This window comes from Siphateles boraxobius, unplaced genomic scaffold (genome assembly GCF_051911475.1).
Source record: "Siphateles boraxobius isolate OS27281-9 unplaced genomic scaffold, OSU_SipBor_1 56, whole genome shotgun sequence".
Lineage (NCBI taxonomy): Eukaryota > Metazoa > Chordata > Actinopteri > Cypriniformes > Leuciscidae > Siphateles > Siphateles boraxobius.
Window position 1 is genome coordinate 721,495 of NW_027509182.1, and position 15,375 is coordinate 736,869.

The 15,375-nt window shown below is 46.8% G+C and overlaps 1 protein-coding gene across 3 annotated transcripts in view; it reads left to right on the forward strand.

Moving 5' to 3' along the window:
* Nucleotides 1–15,375, forward strand: part of arhgef15a (Rho guanine nucleotide exchange factor (GEF) 15) — a 61,659-nt gene that overhangs the window by 9,970 nt on the left and 36,314 nt on the right. The window contains exon 12 of one of the 3 annotated variants that reach the window (XM_077206339.1): nt 11,068–11,518. The exons of the other annotated variants lie outside the window; for them this stretch is intronic. Within the exon in view, the coding sequence (XP_077062454.1) occupies nt 11,068–11,385 (318 nt within the window). The 3' untranslated portion in view covers nt 11,386–11,518. Of the gene's footprint in view, nt 1–11,067; nt 11,519–15,375 lie in introns of those variants that run through there. 3 annotated transcript variants of the gene reach the window in all.

The window sequence follows — 15,375 nt, forward strand, 5'->3', positions numbered from 1 at the left end:
GAACGCCTGAAGGAGGCGGAGCGCGTAATGTAAAACCTCAGCGCTCTGACAGGGCAGAGGAGATTCACATCACCTTCGCTGTCAGATGCTGGGAGAGCTGACAACGAAATAACTTGCGCTCTGAATGGAGTGCCCATCACTTTAGGGACATAGCCATGTCTAGGTCTGAGGATGACTTTAGAGTCATTCGGTCCGAACTCAAGACACGACGCGCTGACAGACAGCAAATGCAGGTCCCCTACACGTTTTACTGACGACAGTGCAGTCAGAAAGACGGTTTTCAGTGATAGATATTTCAACCCCACGGTGTCTAGTGGTTCAAATGGAAAAGCTTTCAGGGCCTCGAGGACCAATGAAAGATCCCACATGGGAACCGACGGGGGGCGCGGCGGATTCATCCTTCTAGCTCCTCTAAGGAAGCGGATGGCCAACTCGTGTCTTACCAATGACTGGCCGTGCGTCGATTCTGCGAACGCTGCCACGGCCGCCACGTATACATTGAGCGTGGATGGGAAACTTCCCTTATCCAACAGCTCTTGTAGGAAGGTGAGCAGATGCGCCACCCCGCATGTCCGCGGTTCCAGATCTCTGTCGGTGCACCATCCAGAGAACACCGACCATTTAGACGCGTAGAGCCTTCTCGTGGAAGGGGCTCTAGACTGCGTGATCGTGTTCATCACTCCTTCTGGCAGGGCAACGAGTACCCGTTGATCAACCATAAATGCAGAGACCAGCGCTCTGGATTGGGATGCCAGATCGTGCCGCGAGCCTGAGAGAGGAGATCTGCCCTCACCGGATTCGGCCACGGAGCTGTATGTGACAGCCCTGCTAGTTCCGGGAACCAAATCTGATTCTCCCAACGCGGGGCTATGAGGAGCACCGAGTGGCGCGTTTCCCTGATTCTCTTGATCACCTGTGGCAACAGATAGACCGGAGGGAAAGCATATAGCGGGAGGCTGGGCCAAACCTGGGCCAGCGTATCCTCATCCTTCGAACAGACCGTCGGGCATTGAGCGTTGTCTTTTGACACAAATAGGTCGACTTCCGCTCTGCCGAATAGGCGCCACAGTTTCTGGACCGTTTGGGGTGCAGGGATCATTCCCCTGGGGGAACGTTGTCCCTGGACAGTTTGTCTGGGCCGTCGTTCAAATGGCCAGGCACATGCGCCGCCCTCAGCGAGCGCAGGTGCATCGGAGACCAAATAAGGAGGCGTTCCGTCAGATTGCAGAGATTTCTGGATCTGACACCGCCCTGACGGTTTACATAGGATACCACAGACATGTTGTCCGAGCGGACAAGAACATGCTGGTCCTGTATGAACGGGAGGAAGCACTTCAGCGCGTTCTCGACCGCTATCATTTCCAGACAGTTTATGTGAAAACCCTTCTCCTGGTCTGACCACTGGCCAAAGGCCGGTCTGCCCTCGAACAGTGCGCCCCAACCCGAGTTGGACGCGTCTGACGAGATGACTTTACGATAAGAGATGGTTCCCATCATTACTCCCTGCTGGTACCAGTCGGCCACTAACCAGGGCTGCAGAGCTGCTATGCAGGCCTGAGTCACTCTGATTTTCTGGCCGCCAGACACCCGGCGGGACATGCGAGCATTCAACCAGCGTTGGAGCGGGCGCATGCGCAGTAGGAAAATGTTTTCAAAGGGAGAAAGCTGCCCTTCTGGAAAGATGCGGCTAGGTGGCGAACACGGCGCGCGCGCTTTGTCGATAAACGAGCCGTCATGGTCACCGAGTCCAGTGCTATTCCTAAAAGGAAATTGACTGGCTGGGCAGTAATGAGCTCTTGGTCCAGTTGATCGTGAGACCCAAGCTTTCCAGATGACTGAGAAGCACTGTTCTGTGAGATAACAGTTCTGTCTCTGACTGTGCCAATATCAGCCAATCGTCCAGATAGTTCATTATTCGCAGCCCCTGACTTCTCAGGGGGGCGAGCGCCGGGTCCATGCACTTCGTAAATGTACAGGCTGCCAGGGACAGGCCGAACGGCAGGACGGTGTAATGATATACCTGACCGTCGAAGGCGAATCTCAAAAATTGCCTGTGACGGGGTACTATCTGATTCTGAAAATAGGCATCCTTCAGATCTAGAGAAATAAACCAGTCCCTCGGGCGAACGTGCGTGAGGATTTTCCTGGTCGTAAGCATTTTGAACGGTCTTTTCGCAAGCACTTAGTTCAAATATCTCAGATCTAGGATAGGTCTGAAGGCTCCGTCCTCCTTGGGTACGAGAAAATATCGGCTGTAAAAGCCTGACTCGCTCAGAGAAGGCGGTACCTTTTCTATAGCCCCTTTGCACAGCAGCTTTGCTATTTCTGTAGGTGTGCTACTTACGCATTCACAATCGTCGCGGTCCGGGCTTGAAAGCGCGGGGGCGGCGAATGAATTGAAGTGTATAGCCCTGCTTTATTGTGCTCAACACCCATTCTGAAATCCCTGGGATAGTTTCCCACGCAGCTATGTGAGCCGCTAGGGGGGAAATCGCCATTTGCGGGCTTGTGAAACTGAACCGGAGCCGAAAGCGCGGTGCGCGCGCTCTCGGTTCTGGGCAATGGCTGCTCGCTGAAAAGCCGAAACTGGCTGATTTATGTGAGATGTCCCAATCATAAGGGATGGGGAACAGTCTTTTGTCATTTTTTGACGCGCGAGCAGGGCTCCGGGCGGAGGGTTCTGGGCAATGGCTGCTCGCTGAAAGCCGAGACCGTCTGATTTATATGAGATGTCCCAATCATAAGGGATAGGGAACATTCTTTTTATTTTATTTTTTTTTTTCACTTTTTGACGCGCGAGCAGCGCTCCGGGCTGAAAAGCTTCCTGTAAGCGTGAGCGCGTGTGCGCGGGCACGAGACTTACAAGTGTATTTGACGCCCCGATCATAATGGATGGGGAGCGTTTTATTAATGCCCTGCGTTTTGTGATAACACTTAAAACACGCGGGCGGAGCCCGGGGGGAGGTTTGTGTTAGCAAGCGTGAACGCACTCTGGCGGGCACGAGACTTACATCCATAACCTGCTTTCTTTTGTGAAACTGACCCGGAGCCGAAAGCGCAGCGCGCGCGCTCTCGGTCCTGGGCAATGGCTGCTCGCTGAAAGCCGGGACCGGCTGATTTATGTGAGATGTCCCAATCATAAGGGATGGGGAACATTCTTTTTTCACTCTTTGACGCGCGAGCAGCGCTCCGGGTGGAAAAGCTTCCTGTAAGCGTGAGCGCGGGCACTAGACTTACAAGTGTATTTGACGCCCCGATCATAATGGATGGGGAACGTTTTATTAATGCCTTGCGTTTTGTGATAACGCTTAAACGCGCGGGCGGAGCCCGGGGGGAGGTTTGTGTTAGCAAGCGTGAACGCACTCTGGCGGGCACGAGACTTACATTCATAACCTGCTTTCTTGATCGTGTAACAGAGCGGGCAGATAGTGGGCACAGACTTGTGGACACATTTCTTACATTCAACACTCGAGCGGCTTTTCTGCGCTTCATGAGAGTGTGCTCTGCGAGGTTCGGAGTGCTTATGTGTAGTGGTGAACACTGGGGCGTGGGCACTTTCATTACACTTACAACACCGACGGCATGAGCCGGACCAGACATTTTACTCATTTTGAGATTTTTCTGGGTCGCCGTGAAAACGGCGTTTGTGTGCAGGCGAGAGGGTCAACAGACCGGCTCGTTGGCTGCTAATTGAACCACTGCAGTAGCCTGTTTGAAGGGGACTGACAGGGAATAAACTTAAACACGCACGTCTTTTCGGAGGCGATGTGTCTGTTAGTAAGCGTGAGCGCTCGTGAGCGGGCACGTAACTTACATTCTTAATCTGACATTATACTCACTTGAGATTTCTCTGGGTCGCCGCGAGAACGGCGGATGTGTGCAGGCGAGCGGGTTGCATTACCGGCTCGTTGTCTGCCAAATATACCACTGCAGTAGCCTTATCTAAGGGGACTGACATGGCGAGACATTTCGACGGCGGCGCGCAAGCCCGTCCGGGTCATGCAGAGAGCTCGAGAGGGCTCTGCATGACGCGCGAACGGGGACGCGAGGGCGGGGTAGCTCTCTTGTAACGTAAAGAGAGCTAGCCGCGTGCTCGGGAGCAGAACTGGAACAGTGTTTGTACGAGGGCGCGCGCACGAGTAGTGGGCACGGGACCTACATGTAACACAGATGATGCCCGTCCGGGTCATGCAGAGAGCTCGAGAGGGCTCTGCATGACGCGCGAACGGGGACACGAGGGCGGGGTAGCTCTCTTGTAACGTAAAGAGAGCTAGCCGCGTGCTCGTACGTGTCCCTCGGCCTCATTCTCAGATGCGACGGCAGTGAGGCTCGTGAGCGGCAGCTGCGCGTCGGTGAGGAGCGGCGGGGGGTGTTGAAGGCTTCGAGTCGAGCCCGCAGGGTCGACAGCGGAAGCGCTTCACAGCCGGAAGTGCGAGGCGTCTTAAAAAAGACACTCGCTGCTCTTTTAGAATAGGTTTTAGAATAGGTTTTTAGCAAGGTAAAGGATACGTCGCCGGATAGCGTAGCTCGCACGGATGGCTGAAGGTGGCGAAGACGGCCGGCTTCTTCAGCGCTCTCCTAAGCTGGCTGTCCGCTGTTCGACGGCGGCGGTGGCTTCTCTCAGATCCAGCGATGCGAAGAGCTCGCTGAAGAGACGAAAAATCAGGGAATTCAGCCTACAGCCCCTAGTGTTATACGCTAAGCCACGCCCATTCTGGCGGGCTGTGACGCTATGAAGGCGCGGGCGCCCTTCATTGGGCGTGACGTCACGCCGGGCTCACTGGTAGGCTGCAGCAGTTGCCCGCAGGGCAGCCAATGAGCACGCGAGATGGCCTGCTCTAGGTCTGCTAGCTGCTGCACTGCGTTGACAAGGAATACAAAATTAAGGATAATATTTTGGCTTCAGTATCTCGAGAAGATGAATCTTTCCCGTAGCGTAAGCTAAACTTACGCAATACGAGAGAACCTCTCGTAAGAGAACCAATCGTGTCTTAGCAACTCTAAGCCCGCCCTCACGTGATACTGATTGGTCGATTGATAAGCTTAATCTGATTGGCTAAAGAGTACGACTGATCTGTGTAGGAGGAGAGCGCAGCCAGGAAAGTCTCAAAAACAAACACACACACACACACACACAAGGTGATTTACACGTGTATGATGATTTGCTCAAGTCAAGTCAAGTCATCCTCATTTATATAGCGCTTTTATATGGCGGCAAATCAATGCCAATAATAATCGAGCGCAAAGCTGATGTTGGCGCGCGCGGTAAATGACTTTCGCGAGAGAATAACAGATCTACACGCGATGAAACGGGAACTCGCGAGCTCATTCATACTCTGCGCGCGCTCATGACATCTCCTTGTACGTAATACAAGCCCTCCCGCGCGCGCATGATCATTTCACACGCTCTCGCGCGCACGCATGATCATTCCACACGCTCTCGCGCTTGATCTGCTCTCGCCTGCTGCTTTTGCTCGCTCGAACAATTTTATTTTTGACAGTCGAGGGGTGGGACTTCCTGTTTTAATAACCTCAAATGTCATTGGTTACTTCCCATTTTCCGGAAGTCAGTTGTGATTGGACGCCTGTCCAATTACTCGTAATTCACTTGATTTGAGACATTTGTCTTTTATTGTGGTTTATTAATGTGTAATGTGATTTAATGCATTGTTAATGTAGAATATATTCTTACCAGATACTTTATTAACAGAAAGTCTTACTAGTGATTGCATTGTGTTGTTAAGAGATATTTACAGACTGTAAAAACGCATTTCCATGGTTATTGGCATTGTAAATCTACCAAAATTCTTATGCATTAATTACATAATATAAATGGTTCGTTATATTTTATATTAAATGTAAAAGGGGTTCTGGCTTTGTAAGTTAAGATACAGTACACAGCATTAATTATAGCTTACAAATGCCTTTTCAGAATTTGCTACCGAATACAGATGAACAATATTAAACCCATCTTAAATCCAGCAAAGTAGCTATTACAACATTATATAGTGATCTTAATCATCTAACGTTTTGTAAGCTACATTGTATTTGCCTCATTACAATGAAAAGAAAGAGACAGAAAAGAGATACGCTAGAATCAGTGAACGTACATTAATATACTGACGAAATTAGCAGGGTTTGGGATTAATTAAAATCATGTCGGTTTAAGAGCACGACATACCTTTAAAATGTTATTAGTTTTATTTTAAAACTAATACAATTTTATTACATACTGAAATGGTCGATGTGTCTCGGGAGTCTTCTTTATTATGTTGGCTTGAGAAAGCCAGCATATATTTAAACATTATTAGTATTTATTATTATTATTGTGAGAAATTGACTCCGCCTAGAACTTTAATGCTTCACCAAACTTGGCTCAGACCTTCAGACTGGTTAGACTCGCTTATATCTTTTCTAACTGGTCAGACTTACTTTCCCAAAAAATCCCATTGATTTGCGTAATCTGAGCAATGAAGGCCGTAATACTTAATGCTGGCCACTAGAGGGGGCGACAGGTTAATACATCTTTTCTACTCTCTTTCCCTGTTTGCATCAGTTTAAATGACAAATACATGCATGAATTTCATTCATAAATAGGCCATATCTGTGTATGAGAACAAGCTTTACTCTGCAGAACATGATCCTCCAGGGTCAGGACAAAGTGTTAAATCTATAAATGAATGTGTAAAGTTGGTTGTCTGCATGGAAGTCACTAAGAGTTTTGTGTAAAACATTCTTTTTTTTCCTCCACTTCCTGCAGTAACATTTGTTCAGTTAGTAAGGTTCAAGCATGTGATAAAGACAGAAATGTGATAAAGACATCTTCAAAAACAGTGCCGTTTTGTTTGCATGTGTTGTGAGAACAACTTAATAAGAGAAAGTATGAGGCAAGCACACAGCATAAATGATTACAACCCATCGGAACATAACATAGCCTATCTTAAAAAAATAAAAGGCATTCATGCTGCCAGAACCCCTTTTACATTTAATAGAAAATATAATAAACCACTCAAAAATGACATAAAGGTAATACACAGGATGAAAACAAAAAGCTTAAACAACAACTCTTTCTTATTGATATAAACAACTAATTTATCTTTTATTCAAAGCCCTTGTTATATTTACAACTATTTAATGGACATTTTTTACTTTTTACATTCTGAGGTTCTCAGATCCAATTTGATTTTGGTTGGATAAACGTAAATAACTGTTGGGGGTATAGTGGTAATGTAGTGGTGAACTACAGCAAATATGACTTTGCATTCACATTTTTCTCCAATTTCTTTTAGATATTTTAGATAGTGTTATAAATACAAAATGTAAAAATACATATGCATTTTGGTAGATTTACAATGCTAATAACCATGGAAATGCGTTGTTACAGTCTGTAAATATCTCTTAACAACACAATGCAAACACTAGTAAGACTTTCTGTTAATAAAGTATCTGGTTAGAATATATTCTACATTAACAATGCATTAAATCACATTACACATTAATAAACCACAATAAAAGACAAATTAAGTGATGTCTTAAGTCAAGTGAATTAGCCTACGAGTCATTGGACAGGTGTCCAATCACAACTGACTTCCGGAAAATGGGAAGTAACCAATGACATTTGAGGTTATTAAAACAGGAAGTCCCGCCCCTCAACAGTCAAAATTAAAATTGTTCGAGCGAGCAAAAGCAGCAGGCGAGAGCAGATCAAGCGCGAGAGCGTGTGGAATGATCATGCGTGCGCGCGAGAGCGTGTGAAATGATCATGCGTGCGCGCGAGGGCTTGTATTGCGTGCAGAGGAGATGTCATGAGCGCGCAGAGTATGAATGAGCTCGCGAGTTCCCGTTTCCTCGCGTGTAGATCTGTTATTCTCTCGCGAAAGTCATTTACCGCGCGCGCCAACATCAGTTGTGCGCTCGGTTATTATTGGCATTGATTTGCCGCCATACTTTTAACAATGTAGATTGTTTCGAAGCAGCTTTACAGAGATAAACATATAATTTAAGGTAACAGAGATTGGTTTAGTTTTATAGTGGTTCTTGAAAAATGTTTTTTCCAGCTAAAGTTAGTTTTGATTGATTCACTTCCGTCTAAATGATAGTTTGTTATTAAATTAGGGGCCGCTAAGACGACACTGTTCTCTCTAAACAGACTTTAAACGCGAACCTGTAATAGACGCTGATGGTGTTCACATGCGCATTAAGAATTGATTCTATATTTATTTGCGTTTGAATATATGTGCGCAGGTTTGTAATTCCTTACAAACCATGCCTAAACAAACTACTTGTCTTGTCTATAAATTTATTCGGGTAGGTACGCGAACCAAAAAAATCCAGAACGCTTTATCTGTAGAGTGGTATAGGGATCCTCCATAGGGAGAGGCTAGTTTGCACTTCAGCACTGCATTGTCATCGGGTCCAGGCGAAAGTCCTTCGTCAGATCTGGAAACGGCCTGGATCCGGCAGGCTGCGGGAAAACCTTGGGATAAACAAAGACACTAAAATTAGCGTAGATGCCATTCTTCTTATGTTGTAACGAGTACATCAGGATTTAAGGGAAGTGTTCCCAGTTCCAGCTGACCTAATCTAAGCAGCCTAATATTGAATTATAGAAGTCTATAGAGTGTTATGTGAATGCTAGGTCAAAGAGATGTGTTTTTAATCTAGCTTTGAACTGACAGACTGTGTCTGCTTCCCGGACAATGTTAGTAAGATTGTTCCAAAGTTTTGGTGCAAAATAGGAAAAGGATCTACCGCCAGAAGTTGATTTAGATATTCTAGGTATTATTAACTGGCCAGAACTTTGAGATCACAATAGACGTGAAGGACTATAATGCATTAAGAGCTCGCTCAAGTACTGGGGAGCTAAACCATTTAGTGCTTTTTTAAGTAATCAGAAATATTTTTAAATTTATACGATGTTTAATAGGGAGCCAATGCAGTGTTGACAGAACCGGGCTAATATGGTCGTACTTCCTGGTTCTGGTAAGAACTCTAGCGGCTGCGTTTTGAACTAGCTGTAGTTTGTTTATTAAGCGTGCAGGGCAACCACCCAGTAGAGCATTACAATAATCTAACCTTGATGTCATGAACGCATGAACTAGTTGTTCCGCATTTGTCAATGAGAGCATATGACGTAATTTAGATATATTTTTAAGATGGAAAATGCGGTTTTACAGACACTAATCACGTGACTTTCAAATGAAAGATTGGTATCAAAGAGCACACCCAGGTTCCTAACTGACGACGAAGACTTAACAGAGCAGCCATCAAGTGTTAAACAGTGTTCTAGGTTATTACGTGTGGAAGTTTTTTGTCCAATAATTAGAATCTCTGTTTTTTCAGAATTTAGTAGTAGGAAATTACTAGTCATCCAATTTTTTATATCAACTATGCATTCCGATAATTTTGTGAATTGGTGAGTTTCGTTAGGTTTGGAAGAAATATAGAGCTGAGTATCATCAGCATAACAGTTAAAGCAAATTCCATGTTTCCTAATGATATCTCCTAAAGGTAGCATGTACAGAGTGAAAAGTAGCGGTCCGAGAACTGAGCCTTGTGGTACGCCATACTGAACTTGTGATCGATAAGACATCTCTTCATTTACTGCTACAAACTGATAGCGGTCAGATAAATATGATTTAAACCATGCTAATGCAATTCCACTAATTCCAACATAGTTTTTTAGTATATTTAAGAATGTGCTCATTCAAATTCAAGGTTAAACTTGTACATTTTAAACATTCAAAGGTTTTTGTGCACAGTTGTATATCTACGAATTGTGTTTTGCATTTGTAAAATGTATTTTATGAATATATAATTTAATTTTGCGCATATGAATTTCTTTTTGTGAATATATTTTTTTTTCACACACATGATTTTTTTTTGGTGTATGTGAATTAGGTTTCATGCATGTGAAATTGTCTACGCATGTGTGAATCATGTTTTTTGCGTGAATTATAATTGAGATTAATCTGCTTCCATAGATCATCAGCTGTTTTTAAACAATCGGCCAATGGCCGATAGTGAAAATAATAGCTTTTATCGGTCAATATCGATTATTGGCAGATACATCGGTGCATCTCTGATATACACACACACACACACACACACACACACATATATATATATATATATATATATATATAATGGCACATTTAACAAACTAATTAAACTCTTTATCCAGCATGCATGCAACTGCTTGATATATCACCACTAAAATCATTTACCATATCAGTGTCCTATTCAACCACAACTATTCTGCTGAGTGACAGTTTGGTTGTTGTCATGATGTTGATTGGTTAAAATGTTGAGGATGCGCAGAACTTGCCCAGGGTTAGAGACACTGAGAAGTTCAAGTAGTAAATGAATTAAAAACACATGTGTAGACTCCTTTATTCTCATGACATGGTGTCAGAAGTTGTTGAAATGAGTGCAGTGTGACCCTTGTTTGCAAAATGGAAAAGTTTAATCCTCTGGAGCGTTTTTTTTTTCAACAATCCCTCGAAATGGCCTGAATGGAAACAGCGATTTTGTCGCTTTAGAACCATGACAAAATTAAACAAAGTTGACAGCTCTGCACAGGTCAGTTCTCTAGTCTATGCAATGGGAAGCGAGGCAGAGAAGAGTCTAGCTTCCTTCACCTTTGATGAAGAGGAGGACAAAGATAAATTTTATGTTGTAGTGGCGAAGTTTGAGGAGAACTTAATTCCGAAATGGAATATAATACATGAGCTTGCATGCTTCTATCAGAGAAACCAGCTACCGGGGGAGAAAGCGGAGACATATATTCACTCACTGTATGAACTTTCTGCAAATTGTGAGTTTGGTGACAAAGGGGGTGAGCACATTTGTGACCAGCTGGTGGTTGGGATAAGTGACAAAACACTTTACCAGAAGTTACAACTGATGCCTACTTTGGCGCTATAAATGCAAATAAATGAAAAAAAAGATGAGTTTCATCAGAGAAGCAAGCTGAAAACAGAACTAGTGAAAATCATCTTAAAAGAAGGAGCTAAACCCTATGCAGTGAATGTATCACATCGTGTACCTCTTCCTCTTCTGGCCAAGGTGAAAGCTGAACTCAGCCATATGGAGAAAAAAGGCATCATTGACAAAGTAACCAAGCCGACGGAGTGGTGTTCAACTATAGTTGCAATGCTCAAGCCCAATGGAGATGTTTGCATCTGTGTTGATTTGAGAAAGCTAAATAAGGCAGTAAAGAGGGAGAAATTTGTTCTTCGCACAACAGAGGAGGTTATCTCTAAACTCTCTGTTGCCAAGATATTTGGCTCACTGGACTCAGCTAGTGGAATTTATCAAATCCCTCTTAACCCTCTGGGGTCTGAGGTGTTTTCTGTGCCCTGGAGGTGTTCTGACATGCTCTGACATTTGTGCTTATTTCTGTTTCTTATTTCTATTTCTATTACTTGTAACATTTTAATGGCTAAAGTCTGATTACACTGTATTCAGCACAAACTCTGCTACAAACATATGTAAGCAGCATGTATATAAAAGGTTGTATTTTGAGAAAATTACGTTTATACATGGTTAGTGAAAAATCTAAATATTTTATTCACTGAAATAAGGCCATATAACCCATATTGATTATTTGTTCACAGAACTTTTGAAAATTGAATCACGTAGCCTAGAATTTTTGCTTCAAAACTATGTTGCTTTAAAACGATACTCGGTTACTAACGTAACCTCGGTTCTCTCTAGAGAGGGAACGAGTATTGCGTAAGTTTAGCTTACGCTACGGGAAAGATTCATCTTCTCGAGATACTGAAGCCAAAAAATTATCCTTAATTTTGTATACCTTGTCAAGGCAGTGCAGCAGCTAGCAGACCTAGAGCAGGCCATCTCGCGTGCTCATTGGCTGCCCTGCGGGCAACTGCTGCAGCCTACCAGTGAGCCCGGCGTGACGTCACACCCAATGAAGGGCGCCCGCGCCTTTATAGCGTCACAGCCCGCCAGATAGGCGTGGCTTAGCGTATAAAATAGGGGCTGTAGGCTGAATTCTCTGGTTTTTCGACGACTGAAGCGAAGTGCTCGTGGCGCGAGCACGGCCGGTTACGCAATACTCGTTCCCTCTCTAGAGAGAACCGAGGTTACGTTAGTAACTGAGTATCATTCTCTTACGAGAGGTTCTCTCGTATTGCGTAAGTTTAGCTTACGCTACGGGAACACTTTGTCAACGCCGTGCGCGCCAAGCATCCACATGAGACCCCGAGCTTGAGGGGAACCCCATAAGTGGAAAAAATAAGGTGGCCAGCCACGCGGGCCATCACTTGTACATAAGCACACATAGGGAATACAGAGCAGCGCGCCGGTCTGTATAGTCATATGGCACATACCCTACTTAGTGCAGCTCAACCAGGAGAGCTGAGTCATGAAAGTGATCTGAGCAGGAGATCTGGGCAGAATACACCTCTTTTTCAGACTGACAACAGTTTAGCCTGCAAGGCAGGAACTTCTAGGTTATAAAACCTGACAAAGGTAGACGGGGAGCTCCAGCCCGCCGCTACACATATGTCATGGATAGAAATTCCACTGGACCATGCCCACGACGAGGCCACGCCTCTCGTGGAATGAGCCCTGATGCCCAGAGGGCATTGCAGACCTTTTGACGCGTAAGATGCCGCTATAGCGTCCACTATCCATCTGGACAGGCTCTGTTTCGAGGAGGCTAGCCCCTTGGCGCCCACCAAACGAAACGAAAAGCTGTTCCGAACGCCTGAAGGAGGCGGAGCGCGTAATGTAAAATCTCAGCGCTCTGACAGGGCAGAGGAGATTCACATCACTTTCGCTGTCAGATGCTGGGAGAGCTGACAGTGAAATAACTTGCGCTCTGAATGGAGTGACCATCACTTTAGGGACATAACCATGTCTAGGTCTGAGGATGACTTTAGAGTCATTTGGTCCGAACTCAAGACACGTAGCGCTGGCAGCGCGTGCAGATCCCCTACACGTTTTACTGACGACAGTGCAGTCAGAAAAACGGTTTTTAGTGATAGATATTTCAACCCCACGGAGTCTAGTGGTTCAAATGGAAAAGCTTTCAGGGCCTCGAGGACCAATGAAAGATCCCACATGGGAACCGACGGGGGGCGCGGCGGATTCATCCTTCTAGCTCCTCTAAGGAAGCGGATGACCAACTCATGTCTTCCCAGTGACTGGACGTGCGTCGATTCCGCGAACGCTGCCACAGCCGCCACGTATACTTTGAGCGTGGATGGGGACCTTCCCTTATCCAACAGCTCTTGTAGGAAGGTGAGCAGCTGCACCCCCCCGCATGTCCGCGGGTCCAGACCTCTGTCGGTGCACCATCCAGAGAACACCGACCATTTAGACGCGTAGAGCCTTCTCGTGGAAGGGGCTCTAGACTGCGTGATCGTGTTCATCACTCCTTCTGGCAGGGCAACGAGTACCCGTTGATCAACCATGCATGCAGAGACCAGCGCTCTGGATGGGGATGCCAGATCGTGCCGCGAGCCTGAGAGAGGAGATCTGCCCTCACCGGATTCGGCCACGGAGCTGTATGTGACAGCCGTGCCAGTTCCGGGAACCAAGTCTGATTCTCCCAACGCGGGGCTATGAGGAGCACCGAGTGGCGCATTTCCCTGATCCTCTTGATCACCTGTGGCAACAGAGAGACCGGAGGGAAAGCATATAGCGGGAGGCTGGGCCAAACCTGGGCCAGCGCGTCCTCGTCCTTCGAGAAGAACGTCGGGCATTGAGCGTTGTCTTTTGACGCAAACAGGTCGACTTCCGCTCTGCCGAATAGGTGCCACAGTTTCTGGACCGTTTGGGGGTGCAGGGACCATTCCCCTGGGGGAACATTGTCCCTGGACAGTTTGTCTGGGCCGTCGTTCAAATGGCCAGGCACATGCGCCGCCCTCAGCGAGCGCAGGTTCATCTGTGACCAAATAACGAGGCGTTCCGTCAGATTGCAGAGATTTCTGGATCTGACACCGCCCTGACGGTTTACATAGGATACCACAGATGTGTTGTCCGAGCGGACAAGAACATGCTGGTCCTGTATGAACGGGAGGAAGCACTTCAGCGCGTTCTCGACCGCTATCATTTCCAGACAGTTTATGTGAAAACCCTTCTCCTGGTCTGACCACTGGCCGAAGGCCGGTCTGCCCTCGAACAGCGCACCCCAACCCGAGTTGGACGCGTCTGTCGAGATGACCTTCCGATAAGAGATGGCTCCCATCATTACTCCCTGCTGGTACCAGTCGGCCACTAACCAGGGCTGCAGAGCTGTTATGCAGGTCTGAGTCACTCTGATTTTCTGGCCGCCAGACACCCAGGCTCAGCGAGGCGCGCGAGCGTTCAACCAGCGTTGGAGCGGGTGCATGCGCAGTAGGCCCAGCTGGAGCACCGCTGCAGCTGATGCCATACAGCCCAACATCCTTTGAAATATTTTCAAAGGGAGAAAGCTGCCCTTCTGGAAAGATGCCGCTAGGTGGCGAACACGGCGCGCGCGCGCTGTGTCGATAAACGAGCCGTCATGGTCACCGAGTCCAGTTCTATTCCTAAAAATTGACTGGCTGGGCAGTAATGAGCTCTTGGTCCAGTTGACCGTGAGACCCAAGCTTTCCAGATGACTGAGAAGCACTGTTCTGTGAGATAGTAGTTCTGTCTCTGACTGTGCCAATATCAGCCAATCGTCCAGATAGTTCATTATGCGCAGCCCCTGACTTCTCAGGGGGGCGAGCGCCGCGTCCATGCACTTTGTAAATGTCCGGGGTGCCAGGGACAGGCCGAACGGCAGGACGGTGTATTGATATGCCTGACCGTCGAAGGCGAATCTCAAAAATTGCCTGTGACGGGGTACTATCTGAATCTGAAAATAGGCATCCTTCAGATCTACAGAAATAAACCAGTCCCTCGGGCGAACGTGCGCGAGGATTTTCCTGGTCGTAAGCATTTTGAATGGTCTTTTTGCAAGCACTTTGTTCAAATATCTCAGATCTAGGATAGGTCTGAAGGCTCCGTCCTTCTTGGGTACGAGAAAATATCGGCTGTAAAAGCCTGACTCGCTCAGAGAAGGCGGTACCTTTTCTATAGCCCCTTTGCACAGCAGCTTTGCTATTTCTGCGTGAAGTAGGTGTGCTACTTCCGCATTCACTATCGTCGCGGTCCGGGCTTGAAAGCGCGGGGGACGGCGAATGAATTGAAGTGTATAGCCCTGCTTTATTGTGCTCAACACCCATTCTGAAATCCCTGGGATAGTTTCCCACGCAGCTATGTGAGCCGCTAGGGGGCGAATGGCCTCCGGGTTCAGTCCGCCGCCATTTGCGGGCTTGTGAAACTGAACCGGAGCCGAGAGCGTGCGCATGGCCGCTCGCTGACAGCCGAAACCGGCTG